Genomic DNA, 17,129 nt, shown 5'->3' with positions numbered 1-17,129 from the left:
GCTAGGTGGCGCTAACGTAATTCTATTAGCGATTGTCAATTTATCCAAGTTTATAGCTATTATTTATGGTTTTGTATACTAGTTTTGTGGTTTTTCATACTATATATCTATTGTTCAAACTTATGAATTACTCACCAACCTTTGTGTTGACAACTTTATTTTATGAAATGTTACAGGTTTGCATCTAGGTTGATTATGGAGTTCGGTGAAGAAAATGACACAAATACCGTTAGGATATTAGCAAAAATGAACAATATTCGATTTGCTATATTTTGCTATATTTTGTTGTATTTGACTTATGAATATTTGGTTATGTGACATTTTCGATGTTGTGAAATGAAATGAGTTTGTTAAATATTGTCGCTTTAAATAGTGTCACGCGCTTATGGGCAATCGTTACACATCGGCATGTTCCGCCGCCTTTGGTCGGGGTGTAACACCAAGGCTAGTTTATTGTTTTGGTAATGGCAGAAAAATCATTTACGTACTTTATTTTTCTGTGAGGTATATCAAAACCCGTAATGGCATATAGCTTGATTCAAAGTTTTGTTTATAGAAACCTAGCTTAAGTCTGATATTTCTTTGGTATTTTACTAAATTCTTAAAATGCATTTTCACATGACTTTTTATTTCATTTGTTTATGCATAACTGATTGGGTCAGCTTAGACGCCTTAAAATTGTAGACAGATATTTTGGTAGATGTTTGTGGGACGTTTTGGTGAGGTTTTCTTTGTTAGAGGAACTCAACCTTTACTTCATTGATATCACAATAAAAGAGATTGAAGTTGTTGGTTGTTATTGCCCCATGCTAAAAACACTCAAAGTGAGCGATGAAGGATACTTGATGAGTAATGATGATATCGCCATAGCTATTGGCCAGAAGTTACTCGACATAAGGCACCTTGAACTCATTAGAAAAAACATGACGAATTCCGGCTTGCAGGTGATTTTGGATAATTGTCTTCACCTTGAAACACTTGACTTGCGTAAATGCGATAACATCGACCTCAAAGGTAATATTGGGAAACAGTGTTCTAAACAGATTTAGGGGGTGTTTGGGTTTCCTTATTTTTACTTCCTTATAACTTATTAACTTATGTAAATTAAAAATGTGTTTGGGTAATGTGCACTTTTTAAGATTTTAAAGAAGGAAAAAGGAGTTTTGATAAGTTAGAAAAGTATAACTTATCAAAAACTCCTTAAATAAGTGAAAAGGAAGTGTAAATAAGGAATCCCAAACATGGCCTAAGTATCTAAAACTTCCCAACGATTCCCTTGAAGGTTTTCCCTATCTTGATAGATTGTACATTGAGTCATTTCACGATGACTATGACTAATTGACTACTACCCCTATGATGATTGTTATGAATTATTTGATGGTTATATATGTAACACCCCGGCCCGTAAGGGCTGACGTGTCACAATAACATGGTTTCTGAACAAAAGACATAATTTTATATATTTACTTGTCAAAGGTATAACACCTTATACAAGACAAACTTAAGGTTAATATACACACTATCACGGTTGAAAATGTATTTTATTAGGATCATGATGTTTTATCCCTCGCTCTTAATCCCGCCCAAAATAACCTGTGGACCTGTATAAGAATAAGAATAACGGAATGAGCCGAATGCTCAGTACGGAATAATAGGCTCAAACAATTAATGATTTACTGAAGCGTAATTTAGATTAAACTTACAGTTGATGATACGATGCAAAGTAACCTTATTAAATAAATTAAAACGTATCATACGGATGTACCCATGAGCGAACATAAAACGTGACAATATACAGGTAGCTACTCCTGGATATTTATCACACGAGATGGCGAGTTTGCATACCCGCTATCCATCTCCTTAATATTAATCCTAGGATCGATCCATACGCCTCCTAATAGCCATATGTACCACACTTGTACTTAAGAGACGCCATGAACTGATCTAATCGTCACGGTTGGTGCACATGTTGTCGATGCTGCAACAACATGATCGTGGGACACTCGACGAGAAGCGACACTCAGGGTATCGGAATACATATAATCTTATTCACATAACTTGTAACACCCCGGCCCCTCGCACCACCAATATTGTCCGCTCTGCCCACGAAGAGCTCACGGATTTGTTTTTGGTTGCCCAAAACGCGTTGGGGATGTTAAGAGGCAGGACATTACTTATGAACCAATGATCTCTCTTGTCCACGGCCGACGTGGGATAGCCTAAGAGTGGGACGATGTTGTGTTTGCCAAGGGTGTTACATAACTCATAGCAATTTTATATTATCGTAACATATATCGGAACATGCGAATGAGTATAATTAAATATAATATTATCGCATGACATGAAAGCTAAATTCAGTGTTATAATCAGATCTGGAATCCAATGGACAATCAAGTGAAATGATAATCCAAAAACGTGAGGAGTTTTAAAATATATTTTAACTTAATGGGTTTATATGAATTAAATATGAAAGCAATGAAGAGTGGTGGGGGCTAAGGATCTGTGCCTTTAATGTTCCAAGGTAATGTTAACTTGTTTACGGACTTTCTAATTATCTACATAAAAGTTATATTTTATTTAGAAAACTATATAAGGAATTTTACAGTTGGTTCGTTTATATATTTTAGGAAAATTGGTTTTAAATAATCCAAACTATGCCCTATTGATAAATATCAGTCCCAACTTTACACTTGCCTGCTGGCAGTACCAACTATTTATGTATTTGTTTTTAACAGGCCGCGACTAACGGAGGACTAACCCCGTTAGTCTGATGATGATGTGGCATGCATACGTGTCAAAAACGTGCTTATATGGCAAATACGTGGCAAGATCGAGCTTACGTGGAAGATTACACAATCACCATTACCATTACCACCACCACTCTCTAATCACTCTCTCTAACTCTCTCTTCTCTTCTCCCTCTCTACTCCAATAACTCCACCACCACCGGCCCTCCAACACCACTTATCACATGCCGCCACCAGCACCACTACCTGCCAGCACCTATCATCAAACCCTAATCCTATTAATCTTCATCATATGCTTCTATTTCTAGGGTTAGGGTTTATATGGCTCGAGAATTGGGGATCTGGATTGATTATTTTGCGGCGGAGATAGTGGTGACAGAAGAGTGTACGGTGGCGTACATCATGACGGTGAGGGGAAATATCCATGACAGGTGGATATGTGGCCTGTGTGTGGAGGCAGTGAAGGATGAGACGGCGAGATCTTGTTCGCAATCGCCGGAGAAAGGTCGTCTCCGGCGGTGGCGTTGTTAGAATTGGTGGTGGTGAATTGAGATGGCCAGTTGCAGGTGCTGGGTTCCAGTGGTGGATTTGGGTTTGTGAACTCCGGCAAGATTAGGGCAGAAATCCGGCTAGTTGGGGGTCGGAGAAGATGGCCAGTTGCAGGTGGTGGGTTCCAATGGTGGCTGATGTGGACAGGCATGGTGGTGGTCGGGGTTTCGACGATGGTTGCAAGGGTGTGGACTGATGGTGTTATGGTGGCTGGGGTTTGTAAAGAGTATTAGGTTGAAGATGATGGGTTTAGTGGTGGGATGGACACAGTCAGCCGCCACGTAACGTTCCACGTAATCAAGTTTTTGCCAACTGGGATGGCCACGTCAGACAAAGACTAACGGAGTTAACATCCGTTAGTTGCGGCCTGTTAAAAACAAATACACAAATAGTTGGTACTGCCAGCAGGCAAGTGTAAAGTTGGGACTAATATTTACCAATAGGGTATAGTTTTGATTATTTAAAACCAATTTTCCTATATTTTATATCAAGTGAACATCATATATATATTTTGAATGAATATTTGATTAGATGTATAAAACACACTAAACATATGTGCATGATTCATTTTAAAAATTATTTATTTAATTAAAATAGTAAGTATGCTTAGTCGTATTGAATTTTGTTAAAAAAAATAAAAACAAATAACATGCACAGTTGCTTGTTTATATATTTTAATTCATCATGTTCTTTGTGTATGTATTATTATCTTAAATGTTTTAAGGTATTATTTATTTTTTTTAAAAGAAAAGGTTTCATGTATTTACCAAATAATATCAAAATTCCTCTACAAACAAGGACTGTATTATATAGTTTAAAGAATCTTTAGTGTTGGTAGGTAAATATATAATATGTAACAAAAAGATAACTTCAATATTCAAACTTTATATGGTTATTAATCTGGGAAGTGAGTGCATATTATATTACCATTTATTGACATCTAGAAAGAGTTCATAAATTTATAAAACGAAAATTGTCATAGTAAATAATTATATGAGTAAACAACTTTTATAGTTATTAGGTAATTTTACACATAACATTAAGTAAAAAGTGATCCTTGAAAAGTACCTTAACGAACCAACGGACCAGAACATCCAGATGAGCACCTACATGCATAATAGAAATCCTAAAAGCACACTTTTGTAAATGCAATTAACAATTATGTTCCGGACTATAATTGTCAATTACCTTACAATTGCTACTAACGGTTTTTCCCATAATGCATCTTATTAACCTGTCTAGACATGTGAAGGGTTGGCGTGGAATTCTATTTCACATCTTAATAGTAGTCTTGATTGTTTCCCTCAAAAACATATTATGGTAATTAGGGACAACCAGAAGGAATAAAGGATATTAATATTTATATATCCTATTTAGATATTGTTAGTCAGAGCTAAGAATCTATTTAAGTGCTTATTACTAGCCAAAAATCCTACTACAATTGGTAGGTCACCGTGCATAACTTTACAAGATTAACTTGTGAGTTCTAAGCATAGAGTTAATCCTAGAAGATGTATTAGGTTACCTTATAGGCGAGTCATGGTTTTGGATATGATGTGATAGAAATAACAGTCAAAAGTAATACGATAGGGAGTCGAGCAAATCCAACCTGAGGATGATGTTTTAATGATTTAAGAATAAAACTAAAAGGGAATACATGATAACGAAATTTATAATATATTTTAGTTCTTTCTCATGAACTATAACATACATATAAAGTAATCATTTAAACGACACAAAAAATCAAGTTTGTGGAGTTGGACAGTCCAATGTTATTTAAGTTTTCAATTGAGTTTACATAGCTTCGAAACCCATAACGTCATTTTATTTTCTAAAAAAAAAACTTTCTTTTGAATTTTGCTTGGTCTATCGGTTCGGTTGAACCGTACGGTTCACTGGTTCAGCCGAAAACCGCCATGACCTACCGGTTAATTTGAAAACGGTCTTAAGGTAGTAAACTGGACCCGTTGTTTGTCAGATTCCAGTCGGACTGGGCGGTCCAAGTTTTAAACATCGTTTCAAACTATAAAATAACTTCACTTGTTTGAAAGTAATCGTAACATTTTGAAACGTTCGATATAGAAAGTAGTATTTTTTTTAGATTCTTAATAATGAATCAATGCTTCATTTTCCAAAGTATACCCGTGTATATATATATATATATATCAGGATCATGAGAGAACCTTTTTGAAATTGAGAACTATGAGAACCATTTTGGAACACCAAAAACCCAAAAATAAAAAAATCATAAAATAAAAAAAACACAAAAATCAAAAAAGTAAAAAAACCAAAATTTTTATTTTATCATCCCGGTTTCATAAAAAAAACTCGGTTTAGCTAATTTATATACACAAATGTATAATATATACGTATATGTACATTTACATGTTTTTTTTGTACACGTGTGTGTAATTTAAGATAAATGATACTGTACATATGTGTATATTACGTAACCAAAGATTAAATAAAATTATACATATGTGTATAATACGACGTTTTTTTTATTTATTTTTTATTTTTTTAATGAAACCGAAATGAAATATAAGAATTTTGGTTTTTTTACTTTTTTAAAATTTTATTATTTTTTGTTTTATGATTTTTTTAAATATTTTTTTAAAGGTGGCAATGGTTCTCAAAGTTCTCAATTTGCAAAGGGTTCTCTTAGGATCCTTACCATATATATATATATATATAGGGTTAGTATCAATTAAGAGCCCATATTTTCATTAAGAACTTTGGAAACTCCTTTTAACCAATCAGATTAATCCATTTGTTTTTCAATATTTTTAAGAACATGGTTAGTATCAATTAAGAGCCCAACCGAATTCGCGTCGACTTACTAGCTTAACGCTTGAGTTTTACCACTATCTGTGTTTTACCGACTTGCCCGGCGCAACGCGCCGGCTAAAAAACTAGCCTATAATAATTAAGAAAAATGCTCTCCTAGTATAAATACATATTTAGTATTTTAGTGCAGAAGTTATGCTTGAATAAGAACATTGGGTAATAACTAGATTATATGAAAGATAATATAAGGACCACCGACACTAACCAGTCAACAAAGCTTAATCAACAGATCAGTCAACAATATTAATGGAATGTATATATTCTCAAATTATGTATTCAACCCTTAGGCTCCTTACTTAAATTAGGACCTTAGATTACTCCTGTTATTACTTCATTCCTTATTGTAAGAATGCCTTTATAAGGCATGTATTATTTGTAATGAAAGGTATAGTTCACAACAATTGTAATTTCACTATATGGTAATCAGAGCCCATATGCTTCTCTGAGTTCTTCGATCCACACATCATATATTTCTTCTTGTTTTTTTTTAAACATCTTTTCAAGATGACCAACCAAATAATTGTTGAAGTTACCACACATACTCACTTTCCCACCAAACTAACAGCCACCAATTTCCCTTCATGGCGTAAACAGGTCATGTCCACCCTTATCGGACTCGATCTCGATAAATTTGTTGATGGTTATGTTGAAGCTCCACCCAAATCTATTGACGGTAAACCTAATCCCAACTACCGTCCGTGGTTCCGACAGGACCAATTACTCCTTGGAGCCCTTCTTGGAAGTTGCTCCGACACTGTTCAACCAGTTGTTTCATCGGCTGCGACGACCCGAGAACTCTTCCAGAGACTCACGGATAGTTTCGCGAGTGTCTCTAGATCTCGCATCATTTCTCTAAAATCCAAACTTGCTAGAACCACCAAAGGCACAAAAACTATGGCTGAATTTCTCAACGAAATGAAAGCCATAGCCGATGATCTTGCATTAGCACAAGAGCCAATGAAAGATGAAGACCTAATAATTCATATCCTCACTCAATTGGGTGACGAATACAAGCATGTGTCCACTACTCTGCAATACCGTGATTCTCTACTCACCTTCTCTGATGTGTTTGAAAAGCTTGTTGATTATGAGCGCGGCTTGCAAGACACCCCATCCCCAACTCTAATTGCAACAGTTAATAATACTCAACGGCAGGGGGGGGGGGGCGATTTGCTTCCAAATATGGTTATGACTCCCGCAACTACAATAGGTCCAATTCCTTTTGACCAAAGCAGAACAGATATAATGGTACTAACAGCGGGTCGACAAACAATTATCGTGGTAACCGTAATTCCTCCTTTTGTCATTATTGTGACATTCCAGGTCACGATACAAAAGACTGCAGGAAATTGACAAGGTTCTTACAAGACAACAACATTACCATCTCGCCGGTACCACCATCCAACCCGACAGTTAACTCCTCGTCGGCAAGCTCTTCCCTACCCATCCCTCCCTGGATGTTTGACAGTGGGGCGTCCCATCATATTGCATCCGACCGCTCATCTCTCCATACCTTATCAGAATATGGCGGGCCTGATGAGATTGTTCTCGGAAACGGCAAAGGTTTGTCTATTTCTCACACCGGTCACACATATATTCCCACTTCCTCTCGTTCACTAAAATTAAATAACGTTTATCTTGTTCCTCAATTACGCAACAATCTTGTTTCTGTTGCCAAACTTTGTAGATCTAACAATGTTTCAATTGAATTTTTCCCATGTCATTTTTTTGTCAAGGATCTTCAAACGGGGGCGCGCCTAATGCGAGGAGTGAACATTAACGACGTGTATTACGCAGCCATCAATTCACTTCGTTGTCTCTCTCAAATCAACTCAACCGTAAAATCAACCGGCTCACTTCTCTCATGGCATCACAAACTTGGACATCCGTCGTTCAAAGTCCAAAAATTTTTACTTAGGAATTTAGGACTTGATTGTAACAAAATGTCAAATGCTTTGTTTCATTGTGATGCTTGCTCAATTAATAAAAGTCATAAAATGTCATTTGTCGAAAATTCATTCAAAGTGTCTAAACCCTTAGAACTCGTTTACTCGGATGTTTGGGGCCCAGCTCAAACTTCAAATGATGGCTATTCTTACTATGTCATTTTCGTTGATTTTTATTCCAAATATACATGGTTATATCCAATTAAACAAAAATCAGACGTATCTACCCTTTTCCCGCAATTCAAAATATTGGTTGAAAAGTTTTTTAACACTCCCCTTATATCACTCTTTTCGGACAATTGTGGGGAATATATTGGCCTTATTCCCTACCTTCAACAAAATGGAATATCCCATTTTACTACTCCTCCACATACTCCGGAACAAAACGGAGTGGCCGAACGACGCCATAGACATATTGTTGAAACCGGTTTATCTCTTTTACACCATGCCAACCTGCCACTCACTTTTTGGACTCATGCTTTCCAAACCGCCGTTTATCTCATTAACCGTCTTCCCACACCAATCCTTGATTTTAAATCACCTTACGACCAGTTATACAACAACTCACCAACTTACACAAAACTAAAACCGTTTGGTTGCTTGTGCTAGATCCATAAAATGTATATTCCTTGGACATTCTCCCTTTAAATCCGCCTATAAATGTTACGATCCCGTATCTCATCGTCTCTATCACTCTCGCCATGTGGAATTTGTTGAACACATTTTCCCACTCAAAATGGATGATGCGCCCATCATCTCTCTTCCCACAGCCGACACTTTCATTTGTAAACCCACTATGCACTCCAACCAACACCTCCATATTATCACTCCTCCCACAGAAAATCAACCTTCCCATGCACACGTTAATCAAACCCCTCCCACATCTCCCATGCACCAATATACACCTCATTCCTCAAACATCTCACACCTCCCACATCTCCCATGCACCAATATACACCTCATTCCTCAAACATCTCACAGTCCATCACCAACACCTCCCATGAGTCCACTCCACCCACCACTCCAAATAATTCACACAATTTATCTCCACCGGCACCTATCTCCACCTTCACCTCACCTACTGCCCCAACAGTACCCAATATCTCACCACCCTCCATCTTGGTCCCACCTTCACCTCCCTCCACCACTCGAACACAAAGAGCAAAAAAACCTAATCCTAAATACTTCAACCCAAATCTCGTTAACACTACCACCCTTCACCCCTTACCATCTACCCTTGAACCCACCACTCATACCCAAGCTTCCAAAGATCCTAAATGGAGACATGCTATGGATTTGGAATTTAACGCCCTCATTCAAAATCAAACATGGGAACTTGTACCTTCTAATTCTAGTATACCGATCGGTTGCAAATGGGTGTTTCGAATCAAACGCAATTCCGATGGCTCCATTGCAAAGTATAAAGCTCGACTTGTGGCTAAAGGATTTCTCCAACAATACGGGAAAGATTACTTTGACACATTCAGTCCCGTTACAAAACCCATCACCATCCGTACTATTCTCTCGGTGGCTCTTTCTAGAAACTGGCTGTTACATCAACTCGACGTCAACAATGCCTTCCTTCATAGCACACTTCACGAGAACGTGTTTATGACCCAACCACCGGGTTACATTAATCCAAAATTTCCCAATCACATTTGTAAGCTCAAAAAGTAATTATATGGTCTAAAACAAGCTCCACGAGCTTGGTACATGGAGCTCACCAATTTCCTCCTTCGGTTTGGATTCCATAAATCTTTAACCGATGCTTCTCTCTTCATTTATCAACGCCAAAACATAATTTGTTACTTTATGGTTTACGTAGATGATATCGTACTTACGGGAAACAACCCACAGTTCCTTGACCATTTCATCCAAGCCCTAAGCAACAAATTTTCCATCAAGGATCTTGGTATGCTTCATCACTTCCTAGGCGTTGAAGTAATTCCTACTTCAACGGGTCTCTTTCTATCTCAATATCGCCACATCCAAGACATTCTAAACCAATTTCACATGGATGGTGCGAAAGATGTTACCACTCCCCTTAGTACTACAGATCCTTGTCTCCCACAGATCCATCACCTTCGGTCAATGCCACTCCCTATCGTAAGCTAGTTGGATCCCTTCAATACCTAGCCTTCACTCGCCCCGATATTTCATTCGCTATCAATAAACTTTCCCAATTCATGCATAATCCTCGACAATCTCATTGGCAATCTCTTAAATGGGTTCTTCGCTACCTAAAGGGAACAATTCATCATGGCCTTTTTCTAAACCGTAATTCTCCTCTCACTCTCTCGGCCTTCTCAGATTCTGATTGGGGTGGCGTCAATGATGCCGGTAGGTCCACTACTGCTTATATCCTTTATCTTGGCACCAACATCATCTCATGGAAGTCCACACGACAAAAGTCGGTATCCCGTTCCTCTACGGAAGCCGAGTACAAGGCATTGGCTAATGCTTCCGCGGAAATTACATGGACTAAAAATTTGCCTGCAGAACTTGGAATTCCTATAAATCACACACCTACATTATTCTGTGATAATACAGGTGCCACATATCTATGTGCAAACACCGTATACCATTCACGCATGAAGCACGTGGCCCTTGATTATCACTTTGTAAGGGAACAAGTTTCCGCAGGTCATCTTCGTGTTCTTCATATCAGTTCCTAAGACCAGCTTGCTGATATGCTCACCAAACCGTTGTCAAGAGCGTCGTTTCTCCGTAACAGATCCAAGATTGGCGTATCCGACGGATCCTCCATCTTGCGGGGGCGTATAAGGACCACCGACACTAACCAGTCAACATAGCTTAATCAACGGATCAGTCAACAATATTAATGGAATGTATATATTCTCAAATTATGTATTCAACCCTTAGGCTCCTTACTTAAATTAGGACCTTAGATTACTCCTGTTATTACTCCATTCCTTATTTGTAATGAAAGGTATAGTTCACAACAATTGTAATTCCACTATAGATAACTATATAGTTGGTGGTGTACGTACATACCTCATGTGAACCATTGTGAAAGCGACTTCTGGAGAACCGTCTAACAAATAGTTTTTAACTTCAGTACACATAGTTACTTTTGGTTGTGTTTGCTCTTTTTGAGTAGAATAAATTGAATAACTCTTTGGATGAATCTTTAAACTCTTTAAGTTAGCAAACGGAGAAGGTAGATGTGAGATTAGTTCCACGGATGAACAAAGAATCTGCAAAGACACATAAAATTAATAATGCGGATGAACAAAGAATCTGCAAAGACACATAAAATTAATAATGCAATCTAGTAAGTATAATTTCCGGAAAATCTTTGTTAGATGCATATGATAACCTTAAGGACCAATATCCATAGGTTGCTAATATTGAACAAAAGTATCTAATTATAATAAAAAGAATACTCCTCAAATATATTATTAAAAAGAATACTCCTCAAATATCCATAGGTTGCTAATATTGAACAAAAGTATCTAATTACAATAAAAAGACACGTAAACGGGCAACAAACTGCTTCATCACCCCCTTTTATATGACAAACCCGATCCTACTAAAAACAAAGTTATAGTTCTTTGTCTTCGATAGGTTACTGTGTATGACTCGCTGAACATTTTTCAGAAATGTAATGACTTCGAGGGATACCAAAATACCAATATGCAAAATCTAATCGATCAGCACAAATGCCCTAATTACACATGTTGCTTATGACTTGATTTTTGTATTAGTTCTAAAGTTTAGATTTCTTCATATTAAATGACATAAGGTAGTTTAAGATGACCAACTACATCTTTTCAGATATTAAGGTGATTGTTAATTGTTTTTTTGGGTTTCACTAACTCAAGCCCGTCCGAATAAATCTAAACTACGGTTTGGATTGGTTTTCGGATAGATAGTTTTATGACCGATTATAACTGGCAAAAATATAAAACAATGTTCTAAATTAAAGAGAATAAATTTTTCAGCGGAAGCACAACGCCCTCTGACGGATTAGCTAAGCCTATTACAATTAGCCACGTGTACAACTATTCCTTCAGATCCGACGGAAGTGTGGAATGTCCGACAGAACAATGAAGGTTCCGACATAAGATTAAATTGTCGTCTCCGACGGTGCAGATCCTGCTTCCGTCAGATCCGATGGTTTAACCCTTTCATCGAATTTCTCTGAATTGAACTCAAGGGTTCCTCACTTTCTTGCGCGGATTTCTCAACAACAAATGTGATTTGTGGAAAACAAAAGCGATTTACACTATGGATTTTGTTGATTATGTGGAGAAATTTGAAAGATGGAGATTGAGGTTTAGGGTTTGAGACGTAGAAGATGAAGTTTTACGTCAGAAGACAAAAAAGATTTCTTTGGACGACGAAAAAGTTTCGCGTTTCGTCGGAAGACCAAACATCATGACATGTCAGAGGGTATCTAATCCGTTGGAGGGTATTGTGCTTCCGTTAGATCCGACGAATCAGGACAACAATTTGATTATTATATAGAAACCATGACTAAAATTGAAAATTGGTTGATCAAACTGACTATTTTGAGGATTTCCCTAGTCAAAATTGTGAATCAGACAATATTCAAGTTCTTTTTTTATTATATAAAAACTCGGTTCATTTATTACTTCATATTATTTAACCTTTATAAACCTTTATATTTTACCAATATTTCAAATCCATCAAAAAAGCATAAAGTATTAACCACATCTTGTTTTAAACTCCCTACATCTTTATGTTTCAAAACTTTCAAATTATTTGTGAAGTCATCTTGTTTTTAAGAACTGATTGACCAATAAATTAACTAATAAAACGACCAGTCCACTTATGAAAACATTTTTTGTAATATGGACTTTTGCTGCCACCTTGAATATTTTCATTCGAACTTTTTTTATATTTATTGTGTTGAATCATCTTCGTCATGATGAAATATATGATGTCTATGCGTTAAATATTGATATGCGAAATAATAAAAGCAACACAAGTTACATACCATGTGTCCAAATTTGTAAACAAAAGACTTGATAATGATTTCAAAAACAAAAATGGTTTGTTGACACCTTCCTTTGCTTGAACAGAATCTCAGTTGAAAAGGAACAGTATAAACAAGAATTCAAAAATTAAAGACATGCAAATGAACTCTTCTTGACTGATTACAAAAAGCTAACACATATTACAAATAGCAGTCCCAAAAATAAGAACAATAAGTCAACGCCAAGAGTTAGCAGTTTGAATCCTTTTTCCTAGAAAACAGCCATAATATGAAGCCAAGAATTGGCATTTTGATACAATCTGCTAAGAAGACAGCCGCAGCGTTGGAATAAGGTTTTGGGTGAACTTAGGCTTCCTCATAGCTCTAACATCCTGCAGTTTCCATAATATTAAAAGAAAAATAATAAAGAAATCATAACCATTTGTCACATATCTTCAAATTAACGCATAGGCAGGTTAATACATAGAATATAAAACTGTATAGTTTCTTTTTAAAGATACTACAAAAGTCAAATCCAAGGCAAAAGGTTAAAATGTGTATATAAGGTTGTCAATTTTGTTTGAACCAAAGAAAAGGATTTAACAGTGGTATTAATTTATCAAAAATAATAAAGACAAATATGAAGTGCGTGAGTAGGCTTGGACCTTAAGCTTATGTGTTTTCATGCATATAATCTATAATAATTATGAAATGCTCTCCATAAGCTCCTGTATTAAATGATCTTCCCAGTCTACATACATATTTTGTGCATGGGCTATACTTGAATAAGAACGTTGGGCAATAAATAGAATGTGGAAGATAAATATATACTTGGTGGTGTACATACCTAATCATGTGAAACCATTGTGAAAGTGACTTCTGGAGAACCGTCTAACAAATAGTTTTTAACTTCAGTACACATAGTTACTATTGGTTGTGTTTGCTGTTTTTTAGTAGAATAAATTGAATCACTATTTGGATGAATTGTTAAACTCTTTAAGTTGGCAAACGGAGAAGGTTGATGCGTGATAAGTTCCACGGATGAACCAAGGATCTGCAATAACACATACAATAATGCAATCTAGTAAGTATACTTTCCGGAAAATCTTCTAGGACCTGTCTTAGTATAACATCAAAGGGTCGGAAAGAAGATATATCCACCTTTTCCAAATGAAGAAGATCAGCAGGAAGCTGCAAAGGATAATAATGACCTTCACACCGCAAGGAGGCAAGGTCAGGTGCTGAACGCACGTGTACTCCTTTCCATTTTTTTATGATAAGATTCTTGAGTCGAGGTGTAACCACGGTAACACGACTGCAACCACCTTCAAGTGGTAGATTACATAGTCCAGGATGACATATATTGAATTTACTACCATGTCTTCTTCTCAGCATGCAGAAACTTAAGGTAAGATTCTTCAAGTTAAAAAGGTTAGAGAAAAGACCCGCAGACTTGTCATCATACAACTCAACTAGCTTAAGATTCAACGTTGTTAAAGCTTGCAGGTCCCAAGCAGATGGGGTCATTGTGATTTCTCTGTAGCACGGAAAAGCAAGACTAAGTTGTTGGACATTGTGGGATACTGCATAGTTCAAAATGACGTTCAAAATTCTTCTGACAAACGATGTGCAATCATCTCTTCCATGTGTAGTGAGCGTTACAGAAGACACTTGTATTTGATTATTTCGGCCAGACAATACACCTTTAACAAATTCAAAGAACTTTTCCATCGTATGAAAATGCTTATTTGAGAAATTAAGATGCCGCATTGAAGTCCAGATATACCTCCATCTAGATGACAAGGAACTTGTCATGACTGCATGTTTAGTGTCAATGAGAGCGAGTATTTTATGGATAAGATCGTATGGAAAGTTGCTTAGTCTATCACCATTTACATTCCCAGTCCCGGAATCCATTCTCCTAACTCCGCCCTTATGGAAATAAGAATCCACATACATGTTTGATTTGGCGCGAATCCATTCTCCAAACTTCAGGATTCCTATGTCTTTGTTCCGCGTTCCATTGCTTATGTAGTTTCTGTTTAATAAACCACAAGGATTATGTCAAGCTACAACATGTAACAATTAGGACATAGGACAAACTAAAACACTCAAGTTCTTACATATAAATGGTGTCTTACAACAAGTATAAACACTCAAGTTCTTACATGATTTATTGTCAAATTCTAACAAAAGTAACAAGACCGCTATATCGTCAGACCCCTAAAGTACATGTTCTAGGCTATCCAAACAATAGGGCTGTTATCCGAAACCGGATATCCGAAACCGGATAGTGAAAATCACTATCCACATCCGAAATTTCGGATATCCGAAATCTTCGGATACCCGGTTTCGAATATCCGAAAAATAAATAAAAAAAACCTTGTTTTACTAATAAAAACCATAGTACCATACATCATCTTAAGAATCTAACAATCTAGTATTACAAAGCAACAATCTAGATTAATAAGCTACAAACTAACAATTAATAAGCTATAAAAAGTAACAATCTAACAATCTAGATTAATCACAGTTAACAGCCCTAACTAGTAACTACAACTAACAAAGTAACAATTGAACCATAAAACAATAAATAGATGGCGACGGTTGACTTGTGATGGTGGCTGACCGGAAGATGGTGGACGGCGACGGGTGGTTGAATGGACGGATGGCGACGGGACCGGTTGTGACACCCGGTAAATTTCTCAATCCTATAAACTAAGTAATCAACCTAATAATTAGGTGATTGTAAATATTAAGCGCGCTATGTTAGAATCAGCGTGGGCATGTTATGTGCGCCCTGCGCGAGCGCACCATGTTAAGAACCTGCGTGGGCATATGTTATATGCGCCATGCGCGAGTGTATTGGTTTTATGTTTCTATAACTTAATGTTGTCTAATGGGTTGACCGTCTCGCATGATGCTAAGGCGGGTGCATCCCAAATCGTTTATGCGCGTGCGGAAGGGGAACTAACCTTCCCGCATGGCGGGAACATTGAGAACTAGTTTGTCTGAAGCTCCAAGATGGAATTGACTTCAACATGACTGATCACTATGTTGAAATACCAAGACCACCTGGAGAATCTACAAATGAAACTCAATGTCCCTGACTGCGAGAAGGTCACGCACCTACCCGCAGCAAAGAAATGTCCTTCACGCAGAAAGCTATGCGCACAAAGTAATACACGCAGAACACTTAGTCTATTCTCCAGTTGTAAGGAGATTACTCCCGCCCAAAAAGAAACGGTAGCGTGTTTCAGAGATTTTCCACTCTTTACTGTACACTGACAAAGTACCTGAAAAAGCACACTGTAACATGAAAAGTCAACTGTCAGCCACCCTACTCCCACCAACCACAGACCTGCATGTTCTGTCCAAATCAAATCAAAATCTTTTATCCACTACTCCACTCTTAAATAAATAATAATAATTTCCATACTTTATCATCATTACACCTAGATATGAAGAGATTACAATCCCCTAAAGCAAGGGATTGTGTTCCCTTGAGTTTGCCTATAAATATGTAACCTAAATTATCACCCAAAACACACTTCAAACTTCTCTCTTAAGAACTGCAACTTGCACTAATCGTCTCCCAAGCATCCGTTGTTTTCGTTTCCGATCCTGTTACCAGGTAAGCCAAGAATATAACATTGAGATCTGCTTTCCAACCCTTATATTCTCCTAATTCTTGATCTTAATATATATACTTCTTGTTATTTAATCGCATTCTAGACCTTCAATTCCGAGGCCAACACCAAGAAAACCCGAATCTCGATTAATCCCTTAACAAGAACCACAGGTGAGTCTCACAGCCCCTATTCTCGCTGTTTTCACTGTTTTTAAACTGTTTTCGGGGCGAGGGACACGTACTTAAATAATGTTTTATCATGGTATACTTACAAGCTATGCAAGCGATTATGTGTTTAAATTATATTTCATGATGAGCAATGCGAACGGTTATCTAAGGTTTTCGATGTATGTGCGCTAGAACTCGAGTAAGTGATCACTTTACCATTGGAACTCTAAGGGTAGGGACTGCTGGTTTGATCCACCCACTCGTAGGGGTCGCACCTC

General features: G+C 37.0%; 1 protein-coding gene across 1 annotated transcript; it reads right to left on the bottom strand.

The window, feature by feature from the left end:
• Positions 1-13,899: 13,899 nt before the first annotated feature.
• Positions 13,900-15,017, bottom strand: LOC143634585 (putative F-box/FBD/LRR-repeat protein At3g49040). The gene is made up of 2 exons (XM_077102616.1): positions 14,169-15,017; positions 13,900-14,106 (listed from the first exon to the last, which is right to left on the bottom strand). The coding sequence occupies exons 1-2, from the start codon at positions 15,009-15,011 to the stop codon at positions 13,900-13,902; spliced, it is 1,050 nt and encodes a 349-aa protein (XP_076958731.1). The 5' UTR covers positions 15,012-15,017.
• Positions 15,018-17,129: the final 2,112 nt, after the last annotated feature.

This window comes from Bidens hawaiensis, unplaced genomic scaffold (genome assembly GCF_021521415.1).
Source record: "Bidens hawaiensis isolate Kalapana, Puna unplaced genomic scaffold, B.hawaiensis_p1.1 tig00007137_1, whole genome shotgun sequence".
NCBI lineage: Eukaryota > Viridiplantae > Streptophyta > Magnoliopsida > Asterales > Asteraceae > Bidens > Bidens hawaiensis.
Note: the sequence above shows the minus strand (reverse complement) of the source record. Positions and strands in the feature narration are given on the sequence as shown.